The 23660-nt window shown below is 38.6% G+C and overlaps 1 protein-coding gene and 1 long non-coding RNA gene across 2 annotated transcripts in view; one reads left to right on the top strand and one right to left on the bottom strand.

The window, feature by feature from the left end:
• Nucleotides 1–13329, bottom strand: part of LOC126298058 (voltage-dependent calcium channel type A subunit alpha-1) — an 860595-nt gene extending 847266 nt beyond the window's left edge. Inside the window, exons 1-2 of the mRNA XM_049989377.1 lie at nucleotides 13213–13329; nucleotides 12099–12238 (exon numbers count right to left, since the gene is read on the bottom strand). Of these exons, the coding sequence (XP_049845334.1) occupies nucleotides 12099–12238; nucleotides 13213–13329 (257 nt within the window). The remainder of the gene's footprint in view (nucleotides 1–12098; nucleotides 12239–13212) is intronic.
• Nucleotides 13330–20273: 6944 nt separating this feature from the next.
• On the top strand, nucleotides 20274–21382 carry LOC126299314 (uncharacterized). The gene is made up of 3 exons (XR_007552782.1): nucleotides 20274–20580; nucleotides 20720–20830; nucleotides 20938–21382. It is a non-coding gene; the product is annotated as an uncharacterized LOC126299314 (long non-coding RNA).
• The last annotated feature ends 2278 nt before the right edge of the window (nucleotides 21383–23660 follow it).

Below are 23660 nucleotides of genomic sequence, written 5' to 3' on the forward strand. Positions count from 1 at the left end.
ATATATTTAATCTGCATGTGTGGGGGACCCTTCAGGAGATGATATCAAGAATAATCATTCAATTATAGTTTAATAGAATAGCAGATTTTAAATTAAATGGAGTAAATCCTAGTTCTGTAAGATTGCACTTTACCACTAAAGGTGCCAAATCCAGATTAACATGCTGACCACTCAAAGATACAGGATAAGGCCAGAAAAAAAAAAAGAAAAAAAGGAGAGAGAGAGAGAGAGAGAGACGATGAGTGACAAGGTTCTTACTGAAAATCAGGACTACTTTCATCACAGTTAACAAAATGGCTCTGAGCACTATGGGACTTAACTTCTGAGGTCATCAATCCCCTACAACTTAGAACTACTTAAACCTAACTAACCTAAGGACATCACACACATCCATGCCCGAGGCAGGATTCGAACCTGTGACCATAGCAGTCGTGCGGTTCCAGACTGTAGTGCGTAGAACCGCTCGGCCACCCCGGCCGACCACAGTTAACACAAAACCAATATATAGTAAGGTACAAACCACATGGGCCTAAATAATTTGATCTCCAAAATTCCATCAAAATATTGCTAGAAATGACAACACAAAAAACCAATCTGAATCATGAAGATGCACTTCTTGAAAGAAGTCAAAGACAAGTTGGAACCTTGTCATTTCAAGATCAAAAGCTATAAACATTCTCCAGGTGCTAGCAGATTTTTTTAATTCGGGTGATTTGTACAACCACTGTATAATTAAATCCGAGAAATGTTACATGTTGTCTTTTCACAGCAAATAGCCTGTATAGTGCTGGTCACAAAGTGAATTTTCCTGAAGCTGACGTTTTGCTACATTCTGCTTGGAGTCTCCAGTTTTCTTCAGTTGGACAGGAACTGCAGAAAATTCAAACAGGTGAAGTGAGCTTCTGTTTTCAAGTTTTTGATACATTTCAAGACAAAACTTCTCAGAAATTATCACAGTTGTGTGTGCTTCTGAGGGATGTCTGAGGGAACTATCAAAATTTTACTGTTATCTTTTGAATACATGTCAATAAATTGGCCAAATTCATAGTAATGAATTCTGTACAAAAATGGTTACGTGTGTAGTAGGGTACAAGTAGATTTTGTTTTGTAAGAGCATGAAATTGTTAGGATATAGAAAGGTTTGCAAAATGTAACTAAATTTAAAGTGTCGTGAATATTGTAGCGGAAATTTCTGGTAGAATATAAATAATTTAGGACTAAAGGTAACCACTCACTAAACAGTAGAGACAATAAGTAGTCATCAGGCACATAAACAAGTGCAAAAACTTTACTAGCTTTCAGATGAACCGTTTTTTTAAACTGGACACACACACAGACACACACACACACACACACACACGCACACAGACACACACACACACACAGTACAGGTATGTATACATGTATACCCCATCTCAGAAAAGGATTCATCCACAGCTAGCAAAGTTCTCAGTCTCGTTTATGTTCCTGATGATGACTCATCACCCCTATCATGAATATTGTTAGTTTTGATGTGGCTGGTAGGCAGGAAAAATATATTAAGAACGATGAAACATGTTTTCTCTGAACCAACATAAGAATTATCCACTCTGGCCAATTACTGGAACAGAAAACATTTTTACACAGGATACCAACTTTGCTATAAGCAGTAAATCAAGTACAATTTTTGAAAGATCAGTTACTTAAATTTTCATGGATATTAAAAATGGATCCTAAGAACTTCATTGTGACTAAAATTTGAAAGACATAGTCTGTGCTGTTCAGAACTTGTGAGAGGTTTGTTCTTGGTGTGTGTCAGAAATATACAACAATCAATGACTCATAAATAATCATGTCCATACGAGGAAAAGTACCTTTTTGGTTTTCTGAATTTTTGAAGCAACTGCTTCATATCTGAATTTCATTTTCATATGAAAATAAATCTATCATTGTTCTAAAGGTTGGTTTGAACACCATTGTACTTTATTAAGCATGGTCGTGTTAGAGGTGGGATGTCCTTATCTTCTCCCACCCTTAGAAATGACTTAATCAACCAATGATATAAGTGGACCTATAGTTTAAAGTGGACTCCATACCATGATATAACCTGGCTTTAAGGAAATAAAAGAAACAAAGCTCAGATCTTTGAATAGCATTTCATCAAAAAATCTCCCTCAACTTGAGCCACGAAGTACACCACAACACCAAGTGAGAAAACCTGTTCGCATTTTCTCGTCAGCTGACTGCCTCCTAAATTTTCTCATAACCCCCTATGACTGTATCGAAATACACATTTGGCGATCTCTAGTTGGTAACTTTGTTTGCTCTATTGACTTTGAGTTTACTCTTTACATCCTACAGTAGTATCACAGATAATTAGACAGAGTGCACTAGTTGGAAATTCTGTTTGCCATTATCTGAGAGGGTTCGTGATACACTACAATAGATGTTATCAAGATTAGATGTTGCATCAGCTTCACATGTACATATGCCCTATTCCAAATGGTTTCCTAAATAGAACACATTTAATGTACATCTGTTTTTAGGCTAGTGGCACTCACATATGTGCCTCACCCACCCAACTCCTTTGATGTTTCACTATAGTCCAATCTACCTCATTGCCTTCACTGTCTTTGCTTGGGATGTCTCTGCCATTAAATTTGCCTGGTGATAAACTAGCCCACAGAATGCTCAGTTGTTTGTGGTGTTTTGTGAATGAAGAAGTGTGAGGAACTGAGAGTTATCAGAGTGAAGCATCTGTTAAGCAAAGACGTTTTTCGTCTCGGCGAGATCTATTTACGAAATTTCAGTCAACAACTTTCTCTTCCGAATGCGAAAATATTTTGTTGAGCCCAACCTACATAGGTAGGAATGATCATCAAAATAAAATAAGAGAAATCAGAGCTCGAACAGAAAGGTTTAGGTGTTTGTTTTTCCCACGCGCTGTTCGGGAGTGGAATGGTAGAGAGATAGTATGATTGTGGTTCAATGAACCCTCTGCCAAGCACTTAAATGTGAATTGCAGAGTAGTCATGTAGATGTAGATGTAGATGTACATGCACTGGGTAAAATGCCACATATTTACACTGATGAAGAAGATTCAGAGATGTATATGTTTATGGATTCTGCAATGGTAGTGTTCCTGCTGCTGTCAAAGAATACCATTGGCAATTTCTGAAATATCGAATTCCTGATCGTAGAGTGTAGAAGTTTCAGCGTATTGCATGAAACAGCTACTATTCGTAGTTCCCATCTTTCTTCTTAACATGTAGTTCAACAACCTGTGCAGGAACAGCAACACATGGTTGAAATGGTCCAAGATAGTCCTACTACCAGCACATGTCGATATTCTGCAGATATCAATGTCCCACAAAAACATATATGGGGAAAACTTGTACCCATTTCACATACAGTGTCACAGTGGTGACAATGCTACGTGACTGGTTAAATGAAAATTTTCGTTTGCTTGAATTAATACTTTTCACTGATGAAGGCATATTTACATGGAATGGAATCAACAACACATATAACAATCACCAATGGTCACAAGAAAATCCACATGCTACAATGGAAACCAATGTCCTAGTTCATTTTTCAATCTTCAGTAGGAGCAGTAACATGTTGATACGTACAGTCAGTTTAGCAGAGCAAAGGAGATGACAGACTTAACTTCAGTTTTTTGAAATTTCATTTGTTGAACACCGTAAGAATCTTCAGTTCCGTGGACTGCAATGTACCTCCAGCATGACATTTTACCAGACATGGGAGGAAACATTTTAACCACACTTATCCTAATCGTTGGAATGGTTGTGGTAGTACAATTAACTGGCCACCAATATCAGCAGTGCTCATGCTATCACATTTTTGCTAATGCAGTTGGATGAAGTCAGAGTTGCACAAATGAAAGGTGAACACGTGAGATGAAGTGCTTGGTCACATCATCCTTCACATTGCTGCCCTCATTAGCGAATGTGCAGAGGCACTCAGACAAGCGACACAACATGTTATCCTAACACTACACAAATGCAGTGAAGATGACAGTGGAATATTTGAACATTTATTGTGTACCCTGGAATAGCTGTAATGTGATGTGTACAATAATGCTGAGAGGTTAATGTATTAAGAAAATATATTTTTCAATTAATACTTTGTAAACACATGTTTCTATGTTTACTTTTACCTCAGAAACCATTTGGAATAAGGCATTTTGCTCCAATTGACCATTCTTATCACCTTTCCTCCGAGGTCTGCCCTGTATAATACAGTATGTTGCTCTGCAGAACTTAGGCATGAGACAAATATAGAACCGTAAAATACACTGATGTGTAGAACTTAAAGACAAAAGTATGTTTTACATGATGTGTCAGTGCCAATTAACATAGTTTTATGAAATTTGGACCATACATAAAAGAACTACTACGATATAGTACAGAGGGTAACTGTCGCTATGCTCTTGGCACTATCGCAAACGGTGCCTCCGATACGCAGGTATCAACAGAACACAACATACTGGTTATCAGGCAAAGAAACCACCACCTACCGCCATGCAATCACCATTCCACTGTGGAGTCGACATTGCATGCTTTGCAATCCTGTTAAATGTGGTTGTAACTGTATCCACTGTTTGACATGGGTACTTTCTTGCCTGTTGCACAATGTAGCCGTCATCTGCTGCTGCAGATGACTGTGGTCAACCACATCCCCTCCTTTAGGCAGCATTGCCTGTGGTTCTGAGTGCTCCCTACACATGTCAAATAATGCTATGAGCAATAAAAAACATCTGAGCTACACTTGTCACTCTTCATTCTTCTTCCACTTTTACATATATAGACCAAAGCGGCAAGTAAAATGTGTAACAAGGACAGGAATCAAACCCAGGTATCCTGCTTACTAGGCTGGTGCATTAGCCACTAACCCAATTTGGCACAACGGTTGTCACAACTGTACAGATTACCCTGGCATGCCTCCCTCCTTGATTCAAATTCTCACTGCCACCCCAGTAAATTACCCCTTCCATACAAACAGAGCTGCCAAGGCTCTCCATGTTCTGGAACAGCACCTCAACATCAAATGAAAATGGGGGATCCAGCCTGAAACCCAGGTGCAGGTACTTACAGAAATGAAATAACACAACCTAACGAGACTTTACTTGTCTCATACAGATATGATTTTATGTACATAGACTGAAGTGGTAAGTGAAAATTTGTACAAGGCCATAAATCGAACCCAAGTCTCCTGTTTACTAGGCAGGTGCATTAGCTACCAAGCCACTTGGCACACTGGCACACTGATTCACACAACTGAATGGAGCACCCTGACACACCTCCTCCTTGATCCAAATTCTGTTGCCCCAGTCTACTGTAAATTCCCCCTTACACATGAGCAGGATTGCCAAGGCTCTCCATGTTCTGGATTTCTGGCTGGATCCCTCATTTACATTCAGTGCTGAGATGCTATTGCAGAACACAAAGAGCCTCGGCAATTCTGTTCATGTGTAAGGGAGCATTTACAGTAGACTGGGATGGCAGTTAGAATTTGGATCGAGGAGGGAGGTGGGGCTGGGTAATCTGTGCAGTTGTGTGAACCGTTTTGCCAAGGTGGCGTAGTGGCTGACACACCTGCCTAGTAAGCAGGAGACACAGGTTCAATTCCTAGCCTTCATACAAATTTTCACTCGCTACTTCAATCTATACACAAAAAAGCATACCTGTACAAGACCAGTAAAGTCTCTGAAGTGGTTTCACTTCTTCCAGTTTCTCTAGCTTTATGTGCATCACTGTGAGATGTCTGGTAACAAGCTCTCACACTTTCATTCATTTTCACGGACTTGTTAATATGTTATGTTACTGTATCTATCCCATCCTTAAGTTTTGCAGAGCAGTATAGCATTGATTGTAGATTAGTTCACTAATGTTACCAATCTTTGCTCAAATGTTTCTTGATATCTTCAATAATTTAACACCATTCTGTCTTCACCATTCAGCACACTGTGGTGTTATCTACAGTCTGTCTGCATCAATGTCTGTGAATGCAGAAGATCATAATGACAACTCACAGTAGACAATTATTCCATAGCTAATGATCTATTATTAATGAGAGACCAAATGAGAGCAAGGAAACAATGAACATGCAGACAGGCTGTATTAAGAAGGAAGACAAGGCTTCATTGATCCTTCAACAGTGAGATCATTAGAGATGGAGTGTATGCTTGGATAGGACAAAGATGAGAAAACAATCAACCATGTACTTTCCAATGGTACTAGCCCAGATATAAATCTAGATGGCTAGATAACCATTTGAACTCTGCCTCCCTCAAATAAAAGTCCAGTACCTTAACCATTACATGACCTCAAACAGAAAAATAGGAATTTTAGTGTAACTCTTAAATAAAGAGGTTGTCAATAAAAAGGTCCTCCTCCATAGCCGAGCAGTCACCGCAGCTGTCTGGCATGTGGGGGACCCAAGTTTGATTCGAGGTACTGCCAGGGATTTTTCCTTTGTGGGGGAATGGTGAGCACTCAGCCTTGTGATTCCAACTGAGGAGCTATTCAAATGAGAAGTTGCAGTACCAGATGTGCTAACCTGACAATGACCAGGAGAGCAATGTGCTGACCCGGTGGCGCTATATATACTGTGTCTTGATGATGTTGACAGCTGAGGATGACACAGAATTTGTTAGGCCCAATTGGTCTGTCAGTTGCCATAACAGCAGTGTTTTCCTCTTTTTCCATAAACATTTTGACGATGACTGTCTTGATGGTGTGAACTTGACCTCACTTAGTGTTACTTACCTATTGATTGCATATCAGTACTTTGCAATCCACTATGCATAAGGGAGAATTATGAGTTCACCTGAAGACTTACGTGGATGCATCAGCTGTGCTTATAATGTATGAAGCAATATCTAGATGCATTCATAATGTTCAAGAGCTGCCAGTTGACTGCACATAATCAAGTTTGCTTACCTGAGCACCAGTTTTGGCTGCATACTTAAGGACTACTCTGTCTGACTGATGAAGTCATATTAGGAAGTAATAGATGTAAATCACTGAACACTGTTCAAGAATTTGGAAACAAATTATAGTCCACCAGAAACCAGTTATGACCCCCATTCCTAGTTTATAAACCCTTTTACTACAATATAACCCACAGTGTGATGAGGCATTACTATTACGACATAATTTATTTGTAGCATGACATAAGACAAAATATTGCCCTTTGGTTAAGGCAGCTTCCTTAGTTCCCCGGCTTTTGTAAGTCTAAAATTTTTCTGTTTTAAAACAAGTTAAGAGAATGTGTTCTAATATTTCCCAATAAGTTTACATATTTCCATAATTTTTTATGGCCTTGGGCTTGGAGCTACCACTAGAAACAATTATTATAAGTTTGATGCATGTTACAAAATGTATATCAAATCTCTTTAAGTTAGATCCACCTCACTAATGATTTTCATCGGAGTACATTCTGTTAGAGTTACTGTACTACATTATCTTTAGGGCATATATTATGTTTACAATTAGCCCAGATGAACAGAAAGAAACTTCAACTGCTAATTATATACCCAGTGCCAGATATTAAGAAAGTATGAATGAGCACTTCAGAAGTGAAAGAGTGGATACTTTGTACTGGAAATAATGCAACAACTTATCACAGTGATATTGCAATTTACAGTAAAAAATACTGCTGAAGCAAGTTGTGATAATGAAATATTCATTCTTTTCACAATTTTGGTAATTGTTCTTCCAAGACTGAAAGCAAATCACAACAGTGTGCCAGCATAAGAAATAAGTAAGGCTGTTAGAGTTTATCATCCATTCAATGGTAAGGTCATTAGAGGTTGAGCACTCACCCAGTAATGTAATGATGGTGCACTAAATCAACCAAGGCGTCAGTGAAGGAAATTGAGACAAAAAAAAAAAAAAAACTGTGGAAAACTTAAATCGTGGTGTTAACAGTGAAAGACTTAAATCATGATGTTAACTGTGAAAAACTTAAATCATCGCATCTGGACCTTGGTACTGGGTATGAAATCAGTAACCTAACCATTGCACCACATCACTTAACTACAAGAACAGTAAATTAAAGATGGAAACTGTCCTTTTTTTCTCATGATCTCATATGTTTAGCGATGTTGCATACCGTGACACATAAGAAGAAAATAAAGACCCTGACTATTGATATCTACTTGTGTTAGTAATAATTGTTGTTACTATCACAAAATTCAGTTTCTACATTCAGAAAATAGGTGAAACAGGAGACAATAAATGTGAGGATACATATTACTTTGCATCCTTTTAACATGTTTCATTACTCTAGGATTTCACACAAAATGACAAAAACATGAAATCTCAAAGTGCCTCATATCTCTTCCTCAGAAAATAATCGTAGCTGACAAGATAGCCACAGTGACATTGTAATAGAACTGGATCATTCTTTACTAGTTTTGAAACCTACAGTGTTATACTATTAATTCTTTTGGTGATTTTCCTTATTTTGCATCACAACATGCAACCTGAATTGTGGTACAGTTTCCCATTCTGTACATAAACAAAATTTTGCAACAGATGAAAGTTGTATTATGGTGTCATAACAATTTGAGATGGCAATTTTAATAATAATTGCTTCTCTCATATAATGGAACAGGTTTTATTAAATTCTGCAAAACATCTTTTGTTGATTCTCATGATAATGATCTCTAGATATGGTTCTCAACACCATGAACAATAGCTCACATACAACAGTTCATGTACAAAAGTTGTGTGTGGCAAATATTGTTAAAATGCATGCGATTTAAAAGAAATGCAGTCACACAAACACTAAAAACTGTCTCACACCTCTGTATTTCTTCACTTTTTAAAAAATAAAGTAAAAGGCTTTAAAAAATCTCTGCATACAGAAAAGTGCTGTGCAAATCCATAATTTATTTTCCACCAAATGTTAAAGTAATTATAAATTATATAAAACAATAAAATCTTTTGACTATGTGATCACAAAATTAGTTAATTGATTAATTAATTAATTAAAATTATAATGAAAATGATTGAGTTGGCCTCTCTGCAACACTATAACCTATCTGCTCCAACAATTAAGTTAAGTGTTTTGACTAAAAATTTTATATTGGGCACTACACCTGTTACAGTGTTACCTCAAATACAAGTCTTGTTACTGCACTGTTATTTATAAATAAGATACTACTGATTAAAACATACATACTGAAGCTCCAACAGCACAGGCACTGTAACTGCTGACTCCCAGTACCTTATTTTGGAACACAGTAAACCAGTTTCTCTCCATTTGGGTGGCCTCAGCGTATGTATGTACATAGATGTTGAGCAGTTGACTTGGTCAATTACTGATTAAAACATACATACTGAAGCTCCAACAGCACAGGCACTGTAACTGCTGACTCCCAATACCTTATTTTGTAACACAGTAAACCAGTTTCTCTCCATTTGGGTGGCCTCAGCGTATGTATGTACATAGATGTTGAGCAGTTGACTTGGTCAACTGCCGAATGTCATTTTGCAATTTTAAGCATTAATTCCTCCACTGGCACATGACAAATTCCCTAAACATTTTCATGACAACCAGGAGTGGTAGTGTACACAGCCACAGGATGCCCTTCAGTATTCTGACTACTTCTTTGCTGCTACTTAAGATGAATACATTGTTAATGGCATACAAGCCTCCAAACCATTGTAACACCCTCTCACTGGATAGTACATGCTGTTTTCTGGATGAAGCAAGCATGTACACTTCATTGTTTCATCAACTCCACAAAGCTGCAATTGGACCATTAAAGCCTATGGCAGCAAAACACTTTGCACCAGCAGCCAGTCATTATCTCGCCTAGTTTCTGAGGCAAGCAATTGATGTCCCCATATGGTACTCTTGGACTTGCAGTTTTGGTACATAGTGCAACAATCTAAACCAGCAAGCAAACAGATACCACTACCTTCAGTAATAAAGGACACAGGTATGGTGGGATCGTATTGTGGATTCCAGTGATTGGTTTGGCCTTGTGTGAAGAACTTAGTTTGATGACTACTGTCTACCAACAACAGAGCCTTTGCTACCTTCATCCTCATCACCTGCCCTTTTGCTGCCACCTCTGATGGCTCCATCACCATCAGTGAACTATAGTGGGGCATGTACTTCAACTTATATGAACTCTGTATTAACACCACGATAGTCACAGTGTTATCTCTGGCAGAAGTACTGCAGCCTTCAGGAGGTGACGTGGACACTCACAGTCCATGTTACTGTTCAACAATTATATACTGATTATAATAAATCTCTGGGAGTCAAGTGGGTGTTGAGTTACTTTATGAGCCCTCCTGCTAGAATGCTACTTGTGGCCCTATTGTGATTGAATTCCATGCTCACAGAGTCCCAGTGAGGTAGCCATTCTGACCAAGTCGTGTCTTGTGTTGGGTCCACAATAGTATGAATGGTACTTATGAAGTAAGGACAGCTGTGGGTACTAAAAATTTTATGCTACATTATCTGGCTCTGCATCAAATACAACAGATGCATTTGTCAGCATAATACTGGAGATGTATGACTGGGCAGCTCCATGCTGAGAACCATCTTTCTTATCTAAAATAGTACAAATGACATGTTTATGAAGATTATCTTATATGCAAGACTTATTTGTAATTACTAAAATTAGAAAGGAAATATAGCTCATTAACATTACCTAAGTACTAAAATTTTACTAAAGACTCCAAGAAGACAGAATTGTAGGTCAGTGCTTACCTTCAAGAGGCAAAATTCTTAATACCGTCAATAGAAACATTTGAAATAGGTAACACTAATTCTAGCTACTGGTACTTGTGTGTTTTCTTTTTAGAAAACTTTCCTCCTATAATCAATTCTTTTTAGAACCTATCAATTTTGAATCCTGAAGATAAGTACAGGCCAGATTTCTGTCCCATAATTTCAATAACTTTCTCAACTTAATTTTCTGTTTAATATAGTTTAATTTCTACCAACATTTACAAGGTTCAGCATGGAAAAGTCTTGTATCTCTTACAAACAGCAGATAAAAGCACCATAATTAAAAGCTACATCAGAAATCTGTGTGGAGCTGATCTGTAGTCAAAGAGTATTACATACAGCAACAGTAAAACACTTAATAACAATACTAACCTAGCAATGGAAGAGAATACTTCTTAATTTCTAAAACAGAATCACTATTAAATTAAAAGAATGTGAACTTGTGTAATTATAAGCATTTCAATCACAGTTAAGTGGCAGTGTTGTCATGGGATACCCTTCATATATTATTTTAATTTGGCATTGCAGAAATCTTGTCATTTCATATTATGAGGAATACGATCCATCAACTGATAGTGAAGTGGCAGGAACATGTGTTCTGCTGTTCACACATGTCTGCAGTACAGCTGCCACAGCCTGTGTGTACAACTATATTGTTGTCGTCCTCTTACCTTTCATCCTTTTTACCCTTACATGAACTGATGATTTTCATCAACTCACTGAAATTATACAGCATGCAAAAGAGATATAGCATTGTGATGCAGAGAAGTGTGCTTGGACATATACATGATTAACACACACACACACACACACACACACACACACACACACACACACACACACACACACTATTGATAAATTAAGAATACACACACTATTGATAAATTAAGAATAACATAAAATTAAGATTTGAAATGTGTCTGCCAAAGAGCTATTAACAATAATGTAAACTATAAGTTATGCTATCCACAGCATCAACACCACTGTAGGGAAGTTCACAATGACGAAAAGAATGAATTCCATATTTTAATTGTGTATACTGACAGCAAACCTAAATTTAATAACAGTTATGCAGTGACACAATGTTAATTGAGGTTTCGATAACAAAATAACATGGATGTCAATCTTAGCAAAAACTTGCACATGTTGGCAGAATTATGGCATAAAACTATAGCAGCATACAATAAAAGCATAACTGATAAAGGAAATGACTGCATTTTGAATTACCTTTTTAGCTATCCTGAAATATGAAAGCTCAACATATCTGACATGTTGCGATTGCACACAGATGAGGACATACACTATGTTAAAAAAATTAAGTTCTATTTTCCTTCACTTACCCTGTAACTACTACAACAAAATCCATCATGTTCCAAATATTGCGGAGATATGATTTCGGGTGGAGTACAAAACCTAGTGCTAATATTTTGAGGGACGCTTCTACACAAAAAATACCAAGGAAATAGGCCTCCGTTTTTTCCTGCAAAAAAAAAAAAAAAAGAATAAATTCAATTGCAATATCTTCTTAAGTGCATTACATTTCTGTAAATGTCTAGAACAACATAATTTGGATTTTAAAAGATTGATAACCTACATTTCATTCAATCAATTACATTAAATGTAGTTACCAACTTTAATACACTGATAACCAAGCATGGTCATAACAACTGTTTTATGATGAACTTTTTTGTTTGTAGGCTAAAAGAAAGGAATTATACACATTCTCCACTTCTGATTCAACCTTCATTATCATTTCTTGAAACTCATTTACTTCCTTGTACTATATGAAACAATACACAGTAAAGATTTTCTCCTTTTCCTGTCAAGAACTGTATTCCTTCCTTAAAATGTTATCACTGTCAATGGAGTATTTTTTGCAAAGGGTTAAATAACAATAATTCATCTGCACTCATTCACAAATTTAACACATGGGCAATTAAAAAAACACGCGATATTCTTAAGGATCGGTTCTTACTTTCTGTCACTTAAAGAAAATAATTTCTGAGCTTTGGCAACCATCTATTAAACCATGTTGTTATTAACAATGTGGTAAGTGATCCTTATTGAAAGGTTAAAACAGCATTCATGACCAAAATACAAACCTGAAATGTTATTTTCTGTTCAGACACAAATCATGACCTGCCTGAAAATTCTGATTTGCCCATGCTTTACTGATATACTGTTCTTATTGTTATTTGTCCTGGTACCTAATAGTCAGACAGCAGGCAAAAACAAAAAATTAAATTTACAATATGATGTAACATTCTGCAAGGAAACATAAATGGTACTGAAGAGCAGTGTATAACACACAAACAAATGACTTTCCTTTATTTCCTAGAATATAGAGGTGCTATGTTTGTTCAATTTGTGTGTTACTTCTAACAGCATGCTCAGAAATGCGGAAGCTTTATAAAATTGGAATGTGCCTTTATATGACCTGTCTATTATACATACCAGTTTTTGAGCCAGTATCGTCTTATCCTTACAAGGCAGATGCTCTTCCAATGCCAGCACCACACAATTCGCAATGATGGTAAGTAACACAGCATATTCAAACGGATTGTCAGTCATTAAGGAAAATAATACAGACCCTAACTTATTCACAAATACCTGTCAGACAGCAAAATTAGTTTAAAAAATTTAGTCCATTCAAGTTCAATACTGTACTTAAAGGCAAATCATATTTTTAATATAAAATTTACAGTCTGAAATAGTATATGCAGCAACTGCTACTAAATGCAGTAATTTCTCTTCAAGTGTATTTCTCCCAAACTCTAATATGGAAGTTAAGTCCCATGCTTCTTGGCAGAGCATAGGGGAATGATGCAGGAGACCCGCACCGCCATACTAGGCAAGGTCCGAATGGAGATGGTTTGCCGTTGCCTTCCTCCGACCGTAATGGGGATTGATGATGATGATGATGATGATGATGATGATGATGATGAAGACCACACAACAATACCTAGATGTTCTGCAAATAAAACACAGTCTTTTGATTTGCATTCCTCACACCATTATCTATGTGATCATTACAATTTCAGTTTTTTCATAATTGAAGAACCCACAGAAAAAGTGGGGTAAGTCCATTTAATTGGCAAATCAGTTGCTAGCATATTCTGATGGCCAATTGTCAGTACTACAAGGCAGTTGAAATGACTTTCAAATAACAGGGCTAGTAACAGAGATACAGAGGGTTTTACTTTCAGTGGCAATGGAAAGAAAGTTCTAAGTTGTTGAGCTTATCGCAGAAAGACTGGAGCAAATCCAAGGTTGGCTTCCGCTCTTTGCATTACATCTGTTAGGTCAGTTGAGTGGCGACTGCAGATGTGATCAGCTGGATTTCTTACTCTGTGCTGTTTCCTTATAGTAATAGTGTTTAGTCTGAAGTGTTATAGAGGTATGGTTCTCTTTGGGTCTTTAAAATGTGTGTATCATCTCAAGATGAAGGCAAGAAGCCATCCGTTAACTAATCTTTGTAGAGACTGTTGGGCAATGTCTCACGAGTTAGGCAGTGACTGCAAATGCCCATTGTTTGAGTATTTCAGATAATTTAGACCTCACAAAGGAGAAGAGATTATCAAGAATTTTAATATGTTAGGTAATTGGAACGATTAATCTTACTATTTAACCAGCTTAATTTCCCTGACATTAATTGCTTGTAGAAGGCCTAGACTCCTATTCTATAACCAGCATATAGTATGACAACTGCCGAGACTACAGAAAGAGGACAAACATTTCAATGACTGGAAGGACAGTTCATAATGTTGTGAAAAAAATTAAATAAAAGTAAATGGCACGGAGTAGTTTCGAACACGGCTCGTTCACTTGCGAGTCCAACATTGTCACCAATTAACCACAACACTGCGGCTGTTCCTTTTCACTCATATTGCACTCCTTAGTTTGGACCGTTCACTGATTTTTTTCCTTCTCAGTTCAGAATACTTTCTTCATGTTATCATGCTTGATCTGTGTTCAGTTTTTGAAAGGCTATCCACTGGGCCATCTTACCAGTAAGTCTTTGGGGGGTTCGGTGGGGGGTTTCCCTTTTTAGATGAGCAGCGAGAGAGTTGCGCACGCAGTTTCCTTGCTCATGCGCAGTTTGCGCGTTTTTCTTCCGCATCTGGGCAGCCAGAGTCGTACACAGGAGCGCAGCGTGCGGACAGTTGCCACAGGCTGGCCCCCTGTGGCCGTGCGGTTATAGGCGCTACAGTCTGAAACCGCGTGACCGCTACGGTCGCAGGTTCGAATCCTGCCTCGGGCATGGATGTGTGTGATGTCCTTAGGTTAGTTAGGTTTAAGTAGTTCTAAATTCTAGGGGACTGATGACCACAGTAGTTAAGTCCCATAGTGCTCAGAGCCATTTGAACAGTTGCCACACGGGACCGCAGTCCCGGACGAACTGTGTCCGTGATCTCACTGCACGGGCAGAGCAGTGCTTTACGCTAGCATCTGTGTGTACCAGGCTCAGCAGGGTCGCGAGTAGAGAGCATCCCGCGGGCCGCTCAACACAGCGAGCCCGTGACGGCAGCACACAAATTGCTGATGGCGCCCAGCTGACCAGTACTGTACGCAAGCACTGATGTGCTGTGGCCAACAGGCTGGTCGTAGAAATGACCGCTGTTGCGAGTTAGGGTTTGCCAATGGCGCGTAGAGCAGTGCTTAGTGGAGTGGTGCGAATTCCCCATACTTTTTCTTAACCCTGAAAATGAGCTCAGAAACTAAACTTACTTTGCAAAGGAAGGGAAGTACGTCGAGAAAAAGGGAGAAAAGGAAAGTTAATCAGTCATTAATATAGAGCTACACAGCCTGAAACGAATCCTAAAAGTTCAGTTTGGACGGTATTTAAGCCTACAGTGAATGGCGATGGGAAAAAACGCTAATTTTGTTTGCTGTTCAGTGAAATTTGTGTTCATGGTAAAGGGTTAACTGGCACTTCGCACATTTCTCGCTATCCGCATGTGCAATAAACAAGATTTCGTGTGGCTAAACGGTGTTCGTGTGTGGACGACAAGCACCTTCCTAAACTTGCTCAGGAGGTAACTGTCCATAAATGCGTGACTACGTGTGGGCGAGACTTAAGGTCGTACCGAACTATATGAGGTGAAGGTTTTTTGGATCTTGTTCAGACATTAGTCGACACTGGAGCGACTTGCGGAAAGGTATCCCACAACCTTGTCGCAGCAAATGGCTAAAAACCTAAGTGATGTAATTATGCCTGAGGTAATTTCTTTTATAACAAAAGGTGATTGCTCAGCAACAACTGACACGTGGACATGTAGTGGAAGAAGAAACCATTATCTCACGTGTACTGTCTCCTGTTTTGTTGACTGGACTCTCAGCTCTCACGTTTTGTTTACAACTAGGTTTACAAACGAACCAAAATCGGGCGATACCATTCGAAGAGAACTGTTGAAAAAATTTATGTCTCTTGGTACCCACAACACTGCTTTGAAAGAAATGCCTTTTACTACTGACCAAGGTATCAGCATTGTCGCTGCACGGCGCGATTATTCACAATTGAATTGTTCCTGCATATGCTAAATACAGTGCTAAGAAATGCTTTTATTGTGGAGGATGTATACCAAGAAAAGTGGCCTTCTCGATGTTGTTAGTAGAACACTGGAAGAGACCAAAGGTACTCGCTGGAATGTGCAGTTAACAATGTTGAAATCGGTAGAAAGCCAATATCCGGCTTTGTGCGAGAAGCTCTCTGAGAACGAAGAAATAGCTCGAATTGAAGGAACTGATATCACAGTGATGAGCGAACTGATTCCTCTCCTCATAGTATGTACACTATTACTGTAATTCTTATACGTTACCATTTAGTTTATAGCAAGTCTTTAAAAACATGAGGGTTTTTGCAGCGTTTCAAGGAGGCGTCAAAGGTATTACAGCTGGAGTAATCGCTTACACTACACTTTCAGTTGCCAAGGAATGAGAATACATTACAGCATTTGAGTCAAGTGCCTCAGGACAGGGAAGCGTCTGAAATAGATCTGTTACGCAAACGCCTCAATTTATGACTTAGAGAAAAGGTTAGTTGACCAGAGGTGGCATGAGATAGCTACTTTTCTCTGGTCACTTTTTCGTCATTTGAAAATGGTATCTGACGACAAGAGGCGTGAAGTTACGGCAGATGCGAGACGTAAAATCCATTTATTGCTGTGTTAATAGCTCGCCACAGGCCAGTTCCAAAGGGAACATCCGCCTCTCGATTGAAACCGAGGTAGGTCACAGAATGTCGATGTTCCCTCGACTAGAGAACAGTTGATATGAATATAAACTGCAACAGTTCGCCCGATCGACTTGTGAGCGACCTTGGCGGAACACTGAAATTCAAATAGCTTCAACAACTGAACATGTCGTTTTATTTTCAATATTCTTTCATAGTCACAGTAGGGCTCACATAGACTTGGATTTGAAAAACGATATATTAAAAAGCTTTCGTTCTTTTAAAATCAGGTAAAAATCATTTTGGTGAAAGACGCATGCACGAGCCACGAATAGACAATTCTTTCGTCAGATTCCACAGAAACTCCACTACCAGCGAAAGTAAAGAAGTTTGCTTTGTGGGTAGATGTCAATGACTCGTATTCCAATAGATGAGTTGGAGAAATATTTAAATCAAAACTGCAAAATAGAAGAAAATGTGGCTTCTTACTGGAAAACGAGCCTTCAAAATTTGCTGACTCTTCAGAATATCACCAGAGACATATTGTGTATACAAGCATCTAGCTCTGCTTCTGAAAGAAATGTTTGTTCCAGCAGTTTCATTCTCAACTTTTCCCCGGACAATGTTGATGCACTTCTTTTTATTCGTAGTAATCCCTATTGGAGACAAATTAGTGAAAAATATGCTGAAACTCTTTTCGTTTTCGGTTGTCTGTAGTGGTGAAGAAGTTTTCGTTTATTGCATATTCTGTTGCGTGTGTTTGATTTATGTACACAATTTTTCAAATTCCTTTTTTGTTCTTTTATACGAAACAAAACGCAATTTATTTCCAAAATATTATTGAGCAATAGGGTCAATATTGGCAACTATATATTAGCCTCAACTTAACATGTTTTAAAGTAAGTATTTAGAAAAATATATTTTTTTTATTAACAAGTGTCTTGATCGCAATTTTTATATGAGCAGGGCGTCCCATACAAGAGTCGTCAGACGCATTTTCTCTGGTGTTTTGGCAGATATTTGCAATTTTGTTTGTGCTGGAGCCAGCCCAAACAGATGCTCCACCTCACTTCTTTCATGCGACGGCCAGCTTCGACGGAGAGCGTCGGTTTGTTTCCCATTATAAAGAAAATGATTTTCGAATCGGAAATTTACGTGCCCATTCGACAGAGCGGTCGTAAATTAGTCAGGAACTACGTTCATTTCATCGAAATATATCAAGAGGAACAGTAAAGCACGGGTAATAACCACTACACCAGCAGCGGCAGCACCTCTCTGGCCCTCGCTGACTGCTATGCAGCAGCATTGCTCTGTCGTGGTTGCTGCTAAAGTTCTGGCTTGTTCTTTGTGTTTTACTGTCCCCGTTAATACATATCGATAAAAGGAATATCGCACTACACTAATTTGGGACTGCTCTATCGAATGGACACGTAAAAGTGCGATTTAAAAATAATTTTGTTTGTAACGGACAGGAAGCCGACGCTTTCCATCGAAACTGGGGGTCGTATGAGAAATTTAATGAACAATATTTGTTCGGGCTGATTCCAGCTACACATTGCAAGAACGAAATTGCAAATATCTGCTGAAAACACCACAGAAAATGTACCTGACGATCCATAGGAGAAGACACCCGATGTTTTACTATTAACCGGTTTCGACTGTATTAAGTCATAATCAGAACTAAAAATCCTTTCTCTTGTTACGAAATTAACATATGAAGTCGTCATCAAACACTGACTGTGACACTCTAAAATATACCTAATACATGCGAGCAGCGCGTCTGTGAACAACAAAAAAACTTTCAGTGGGGACAGGTGACGGTGGGACGCACATGTCGCTTAGGGCGATATTACACTATCACATTTCTTTCTCAAAGTCGTTACGTCAAATATTTATGTCAAAGAAATTTGATGGTGTAATAAGGAACTTTATCAAACCTCCCCTGTCGTCAAATAAATATGATCAAATCTAGAGCCTCGCCGTAGATTTGATCATAAAGGTCGTTCGTCTTCTGTTCGCTGCAATGTGAAATGTAACCACCTGGAGCCCTGGCGTCGCAACAGCTATTTGACGTCTCTGTTGTCAGTAGTGTGTTTGTAAACATGCCTTCAAAGTTGGTGTATTCCTTCGGCTTTTTTTATTTTTATTTTTTTTTAGCTTGCTTCGACTAGGGTGGAATATGCTGCAGGCGACTTCATGTCCACAATCCACAATCACCGCTACAGTCCTACAGCCAGCCAGTTCTACATCTGCAAACATCTAGGCAGCTATTCAGCAAGCCGGAAATACTCGAAAATAAAACATTCTTTCTTAGCTTGCCATTCTAATTTGTCTATTTTTGAACTCTGGGTGCCACAAGTTGAAAAGCGTTTCATCTTTGCCACACTTTTTATTAATTTAGTAGTTGGTGGAACACTAATTCCATTAATTAAATTATTCAAAAATGAAAATGGTTCTTATTGCCCATATAGTTTACTAAATTTATTTAGTATTTTTTTTGCTATTTACCTTTTACCTACGGCAGATCAATTGTGTTCCTACATGAAAGAAGCCAAAAGTTTCAATGGCAGCAAATCTACCTTGCTTAGAATATTAAGGTAGATGGGATTTAAATACAGAAAGAGCAATGGTGGAAGAAAACTGCTCTTAGATAGAAGTGACACTAGCAGCAAGAACTGTGTTCTTGAGAGAAATGCACCAGCTATTTACAAAGCTATTTACCTTCACATATTCCCTCTTCAGTGCTTTATAAATCTCTTCACGTTTCTGGAATTATTTTGGTTAATGTGCAATGTGATATTCGAGTGCTGTGCTGTAAACTAGAGTAGCTTTCTACTGTATCGAGAAATCACAGTGTCACAGTTTGCCTGTCTTTTGCACATACAGTATTTCTCAAGAGAGTATTATGAGAAGGCACTTTACTGAGCAAATACTGAAATACACTCTGACCCATTCGTAAGTAATTTATATATAAGACTTGGCGTCCACCACTTGCAGCCCTCGCAACAAATTTTGCTCAATGCTTTTATTATCTCGACGTAATACGCATGGCTTCGTCTGCCGCTTTTCTTCCAAATACACAAACAATGCAACTGTGGTACTAGCAACTGCAGCGCATAATAAGTTGTTGTCCATTATCTTAAAATTTGACGAAAAATATGACGACAGTGTAATACCCCTTTTAAGCGCCACGCCACAGATCTTTGTCAAAAAATTTGCGGAATATTTGTTCATATTTCTTTGTCAAAGAAATATGATATTGTAATACGGGCCTTAGCAATGTTCGGCGAGACGCGTGGCGCTGAAGCGTGTCTAGCCAGTGCCACCTAGGAACAAGGCCGCTACACTGTCTTTGGAGTCGCTCGTGACGTAAGCACTACGCGTCATAACATACACAAAGCCACATGTGCTGTCTAGGTTGTTTCACCTGTGTAGCCGTTATATGACTGAATTGAAATGTTAGTGTAATAGTGTTCATATTACTTCAACATATAAATATGCCACGTAGATGCTGTATGCGTGCTGGTAGAGGGAATTATACTGCTCAGGAGAGAGTCAGTACATTCCATTTCCCTCGTGATGAAGATGGAAGGAGAGAATGGATAAGAGTAGTTCACCGTGATAATTTGACCCCTTCATATCAGTATGTGGTAAGTAGCAGCTTTAGTAAATAAACCTATGAAATGGTTCTGTTTAGTCTGGGTGTTAATTGTAATTTATAAACATAATCTGTATACATAGGCCAAACTTTTATCATACTAACGTAACGTAATCCATTATTTTTAACAGGTTTGTAAGCTGCATTTCCATGCACACGATAGAGAAAGAACTACATCAGCATATAAGCTAAGACTGGAAGATTAATTACAACACCTCTTGACCGTCCACGTCTAAGGAAAGGTAAGTTGGTTGTTTACAGACTTTGAGTTAGGTTATATAATTATTGGACGAATCTCTTACGCTTTTGGTTTCTATGGTAAGGTACTGAGAATTAACATTTTTTATAGGTGCAATAGCAGCACTATTGTCAGGGTGTCCTGAATATTTATCTACACCGCCAGCATCAAGAGAACATCCTGAAGATCGAAGACAGCTTTTGGAAAATGCTTTCGTCAGATCTACGCTGAAAGAAAGTTTGATTACTCATGAAGACCATAAGAAGGCAATATCATTCTCTTCGTTGAAGGAATTATGTGATAAAATTAATAGTAGTGATTTGAATGAGTGGACCTGTGTCAGAAAGTTGAATAGTGTGTCTTTTCATTTAATTAGTGAAGTGCCATTTTCGAAAGTTCTGTGTTATGTTACAACTAACGCAAATCTCACTCTCACTATTCATGTCAATGATTTACAGCTTGGTCAAACAGGGAACATAAAGTTTCCAGTAACTGTACCACAACACAGTTAACTAATATTCTTAATATTGTCAAATAAAAATTTAACAGCAGAGAAGATCAGGAACCTAATGAGAGTATTGATTTCATAACCACTACTTTGGATAACTTATCTGAAAAGTTGCCAGATAAACATGAAATTATAAACTTTATGAAAGAACAGCTATGCCTTGCCCTGTTACTCTGACTAGGATATGTGGTGGATTTGCTAGCAATCCTGCTCTTGAACAAGTTCCTGCACATTTTCTTGGATACATAACTAAAAAAGTGAGATTTTTAACTGAAGAAGACCGGACAGTTCTCCTCTTGATGGATGAAATCCATTTAAAGTCACAAATGGGCTACAACGGGGGAAACAGTTGGCCAGGCCTAAAATAGTAGCGAATGTGCATCTGCAGCCTACGTATTCACGGTGCGTAGTTTGGATACACAGTACACTGATGTAGCTCATATTCTGCCGGTCAGTCATGCAGGCCCCTGCTCTTTTCACCTTCCTTAAAGATATTGTATTGAAGTTAGAAAGCCTAAGGTTTGAAGTTGTTGGTATTGTATTTGATAATAATGCCATCAATAAGAAAGCTGTATCTTACTTCAGTGATCCACCCGAACTTAAAATTAAATACCGACACCCTTCTCCAGGTGCTGGAAGTAGGCCTTTTTATTTTCTGTTTGATAGCGTGCACCTATTAAAATGCATACATAACAACTGGCTAAATCAGAAAGAAGAGATTATATAGTTTCCGGATTTTAATAATGAGCTGGATGGTGGTTTTGCGTTTTTCAATAGTTTGAAATCTTTTCATTTGCTGGAAAGGGCAAATTTATTGAAATTTGTCTTAAGTCACTGTATCCCTCAACCATAGAAAGCCAGAAGGTAAAATTTGCTCTCCAAATTTTTGACATTACAACAGCTATTGCTCTCAGGGAATTAGGCTTTAAACACAATATTGAATACTGCAATGATACTGCAACTTTCATTGCGATCATTTGCAAGTGGTGGGATGCAGTTAATGTAAAAACATTGTTAAAAGGTCAAAGGTTATTAAATAGGTTTCAAGAGCCAATAACCAGGAATTCTGAGCACATACTAGAGTTCCTACATCAGTTTGCAAAGAGCGGGCGTCATGTAACTTGGCGGGTGAGGACTGGACGCGCATAGCACGGAAGTCACGTGACCTTCCGACCAATAGGGGTCAGTCAGCCGTAGCGAGCGCCCGATTTAATGTCGTTCTGAGCGGAGCAAGTTAACGACTGGTTTTAGCATTGTGTGCGGTGCTCTTTCGCAAGTTATTGCACGGCATTGTGGTAGTATGAGTGGCAACAGCAAATGTCACCCAATATTACACAGGCAGGCGAGAGAAATAATATTTTGCGGGTATCAGTTCTTTAGAAGGGAGCTGGAAGCGGCAGCCACAGCTGACAAAAAAGCGTCGCCCAGTGCTGCCAACTGCCAAGAACGAACCGCTGAGGCGTGTGGTATCTGTTTGAGAACTGTACAATGGATCGCCCGTGAAGCCAAAGCATCTACTACAGAGAATGAATCACCTATTTTTAAGTCGCCCGGTGAGTGCCGAAATCGAAAGAAATTCGTAAGTGAGCTCGACGATTTCAGCAAGAATGTGTTACAGCGCAAAATATTCGACATGTATAGCCAAGGCGAATATCCTACGGCAGATCAATTGTGTTCCTACATGAAAGAAGCCAAAAGTTTCAATGGCAGCAAATCTACCTTGCTTAGAATATTAAGGTAGATGGGATTTAAATACAGAAAGAGCAATGGTGGAAGAAAACTGCTCTTAGATAGAAGTGACACTAGCAGCAAGAACTGTGTTCTTGAGAGAAATGCACCAGATAAAACAAGCCAGAAAATCACGTATTTATTATCTCGATGAAACATACATTCACCAGAACCATTCAAGGCCAATGTGGTGGAAGACAAGTGACGATGTTGGTGGCCTGAATGTTCCTGTGGGAAAAGGGAGACGCTTTATTGTGCTTAACGCTGGTTCTGCAGAGACAGGCTTCATACCAGAGAGTAAATTAATATTTAAAGCATCAAAGACGAAGGAATCGGATGACTATCACTCTGAAATTACCTATGCTGTCTTCAAGAGGTGGTTCGTGCAACAGCTACTTCCGCCATGGCAGACAATTCTGTTATTGTCTTGGTCAACACAAGCGTGCACTCTGTACGAGGGAATAAAGCTCCTACTTCAAATACCAGGAAGGATGAAATTATTTCATGGTTGTCGTCTAATCGAATTCCTCACACAGCGTCACAGACCAGAGCAGAGTTACTCATGCTCGTAAATGCATACAAGCCTAAATACCGCACT

The sequence above is a fragment of the Schistocerca gregaria genome, chromosome X, assembly GCF_023897955.1.
Source record: "Schistocerca gregaria isolate iqSchGreg1 chromosome X, iqSchGreg1.2, whole genome shotgun sequence".
In the NCBI taxonomy this organism is placed as follows: Eukaryota; Metazoa; Arthropoda; class Insecta; order Orthoptera; family Acrididae; genus Schistocerca; species Schistocerca gregaria.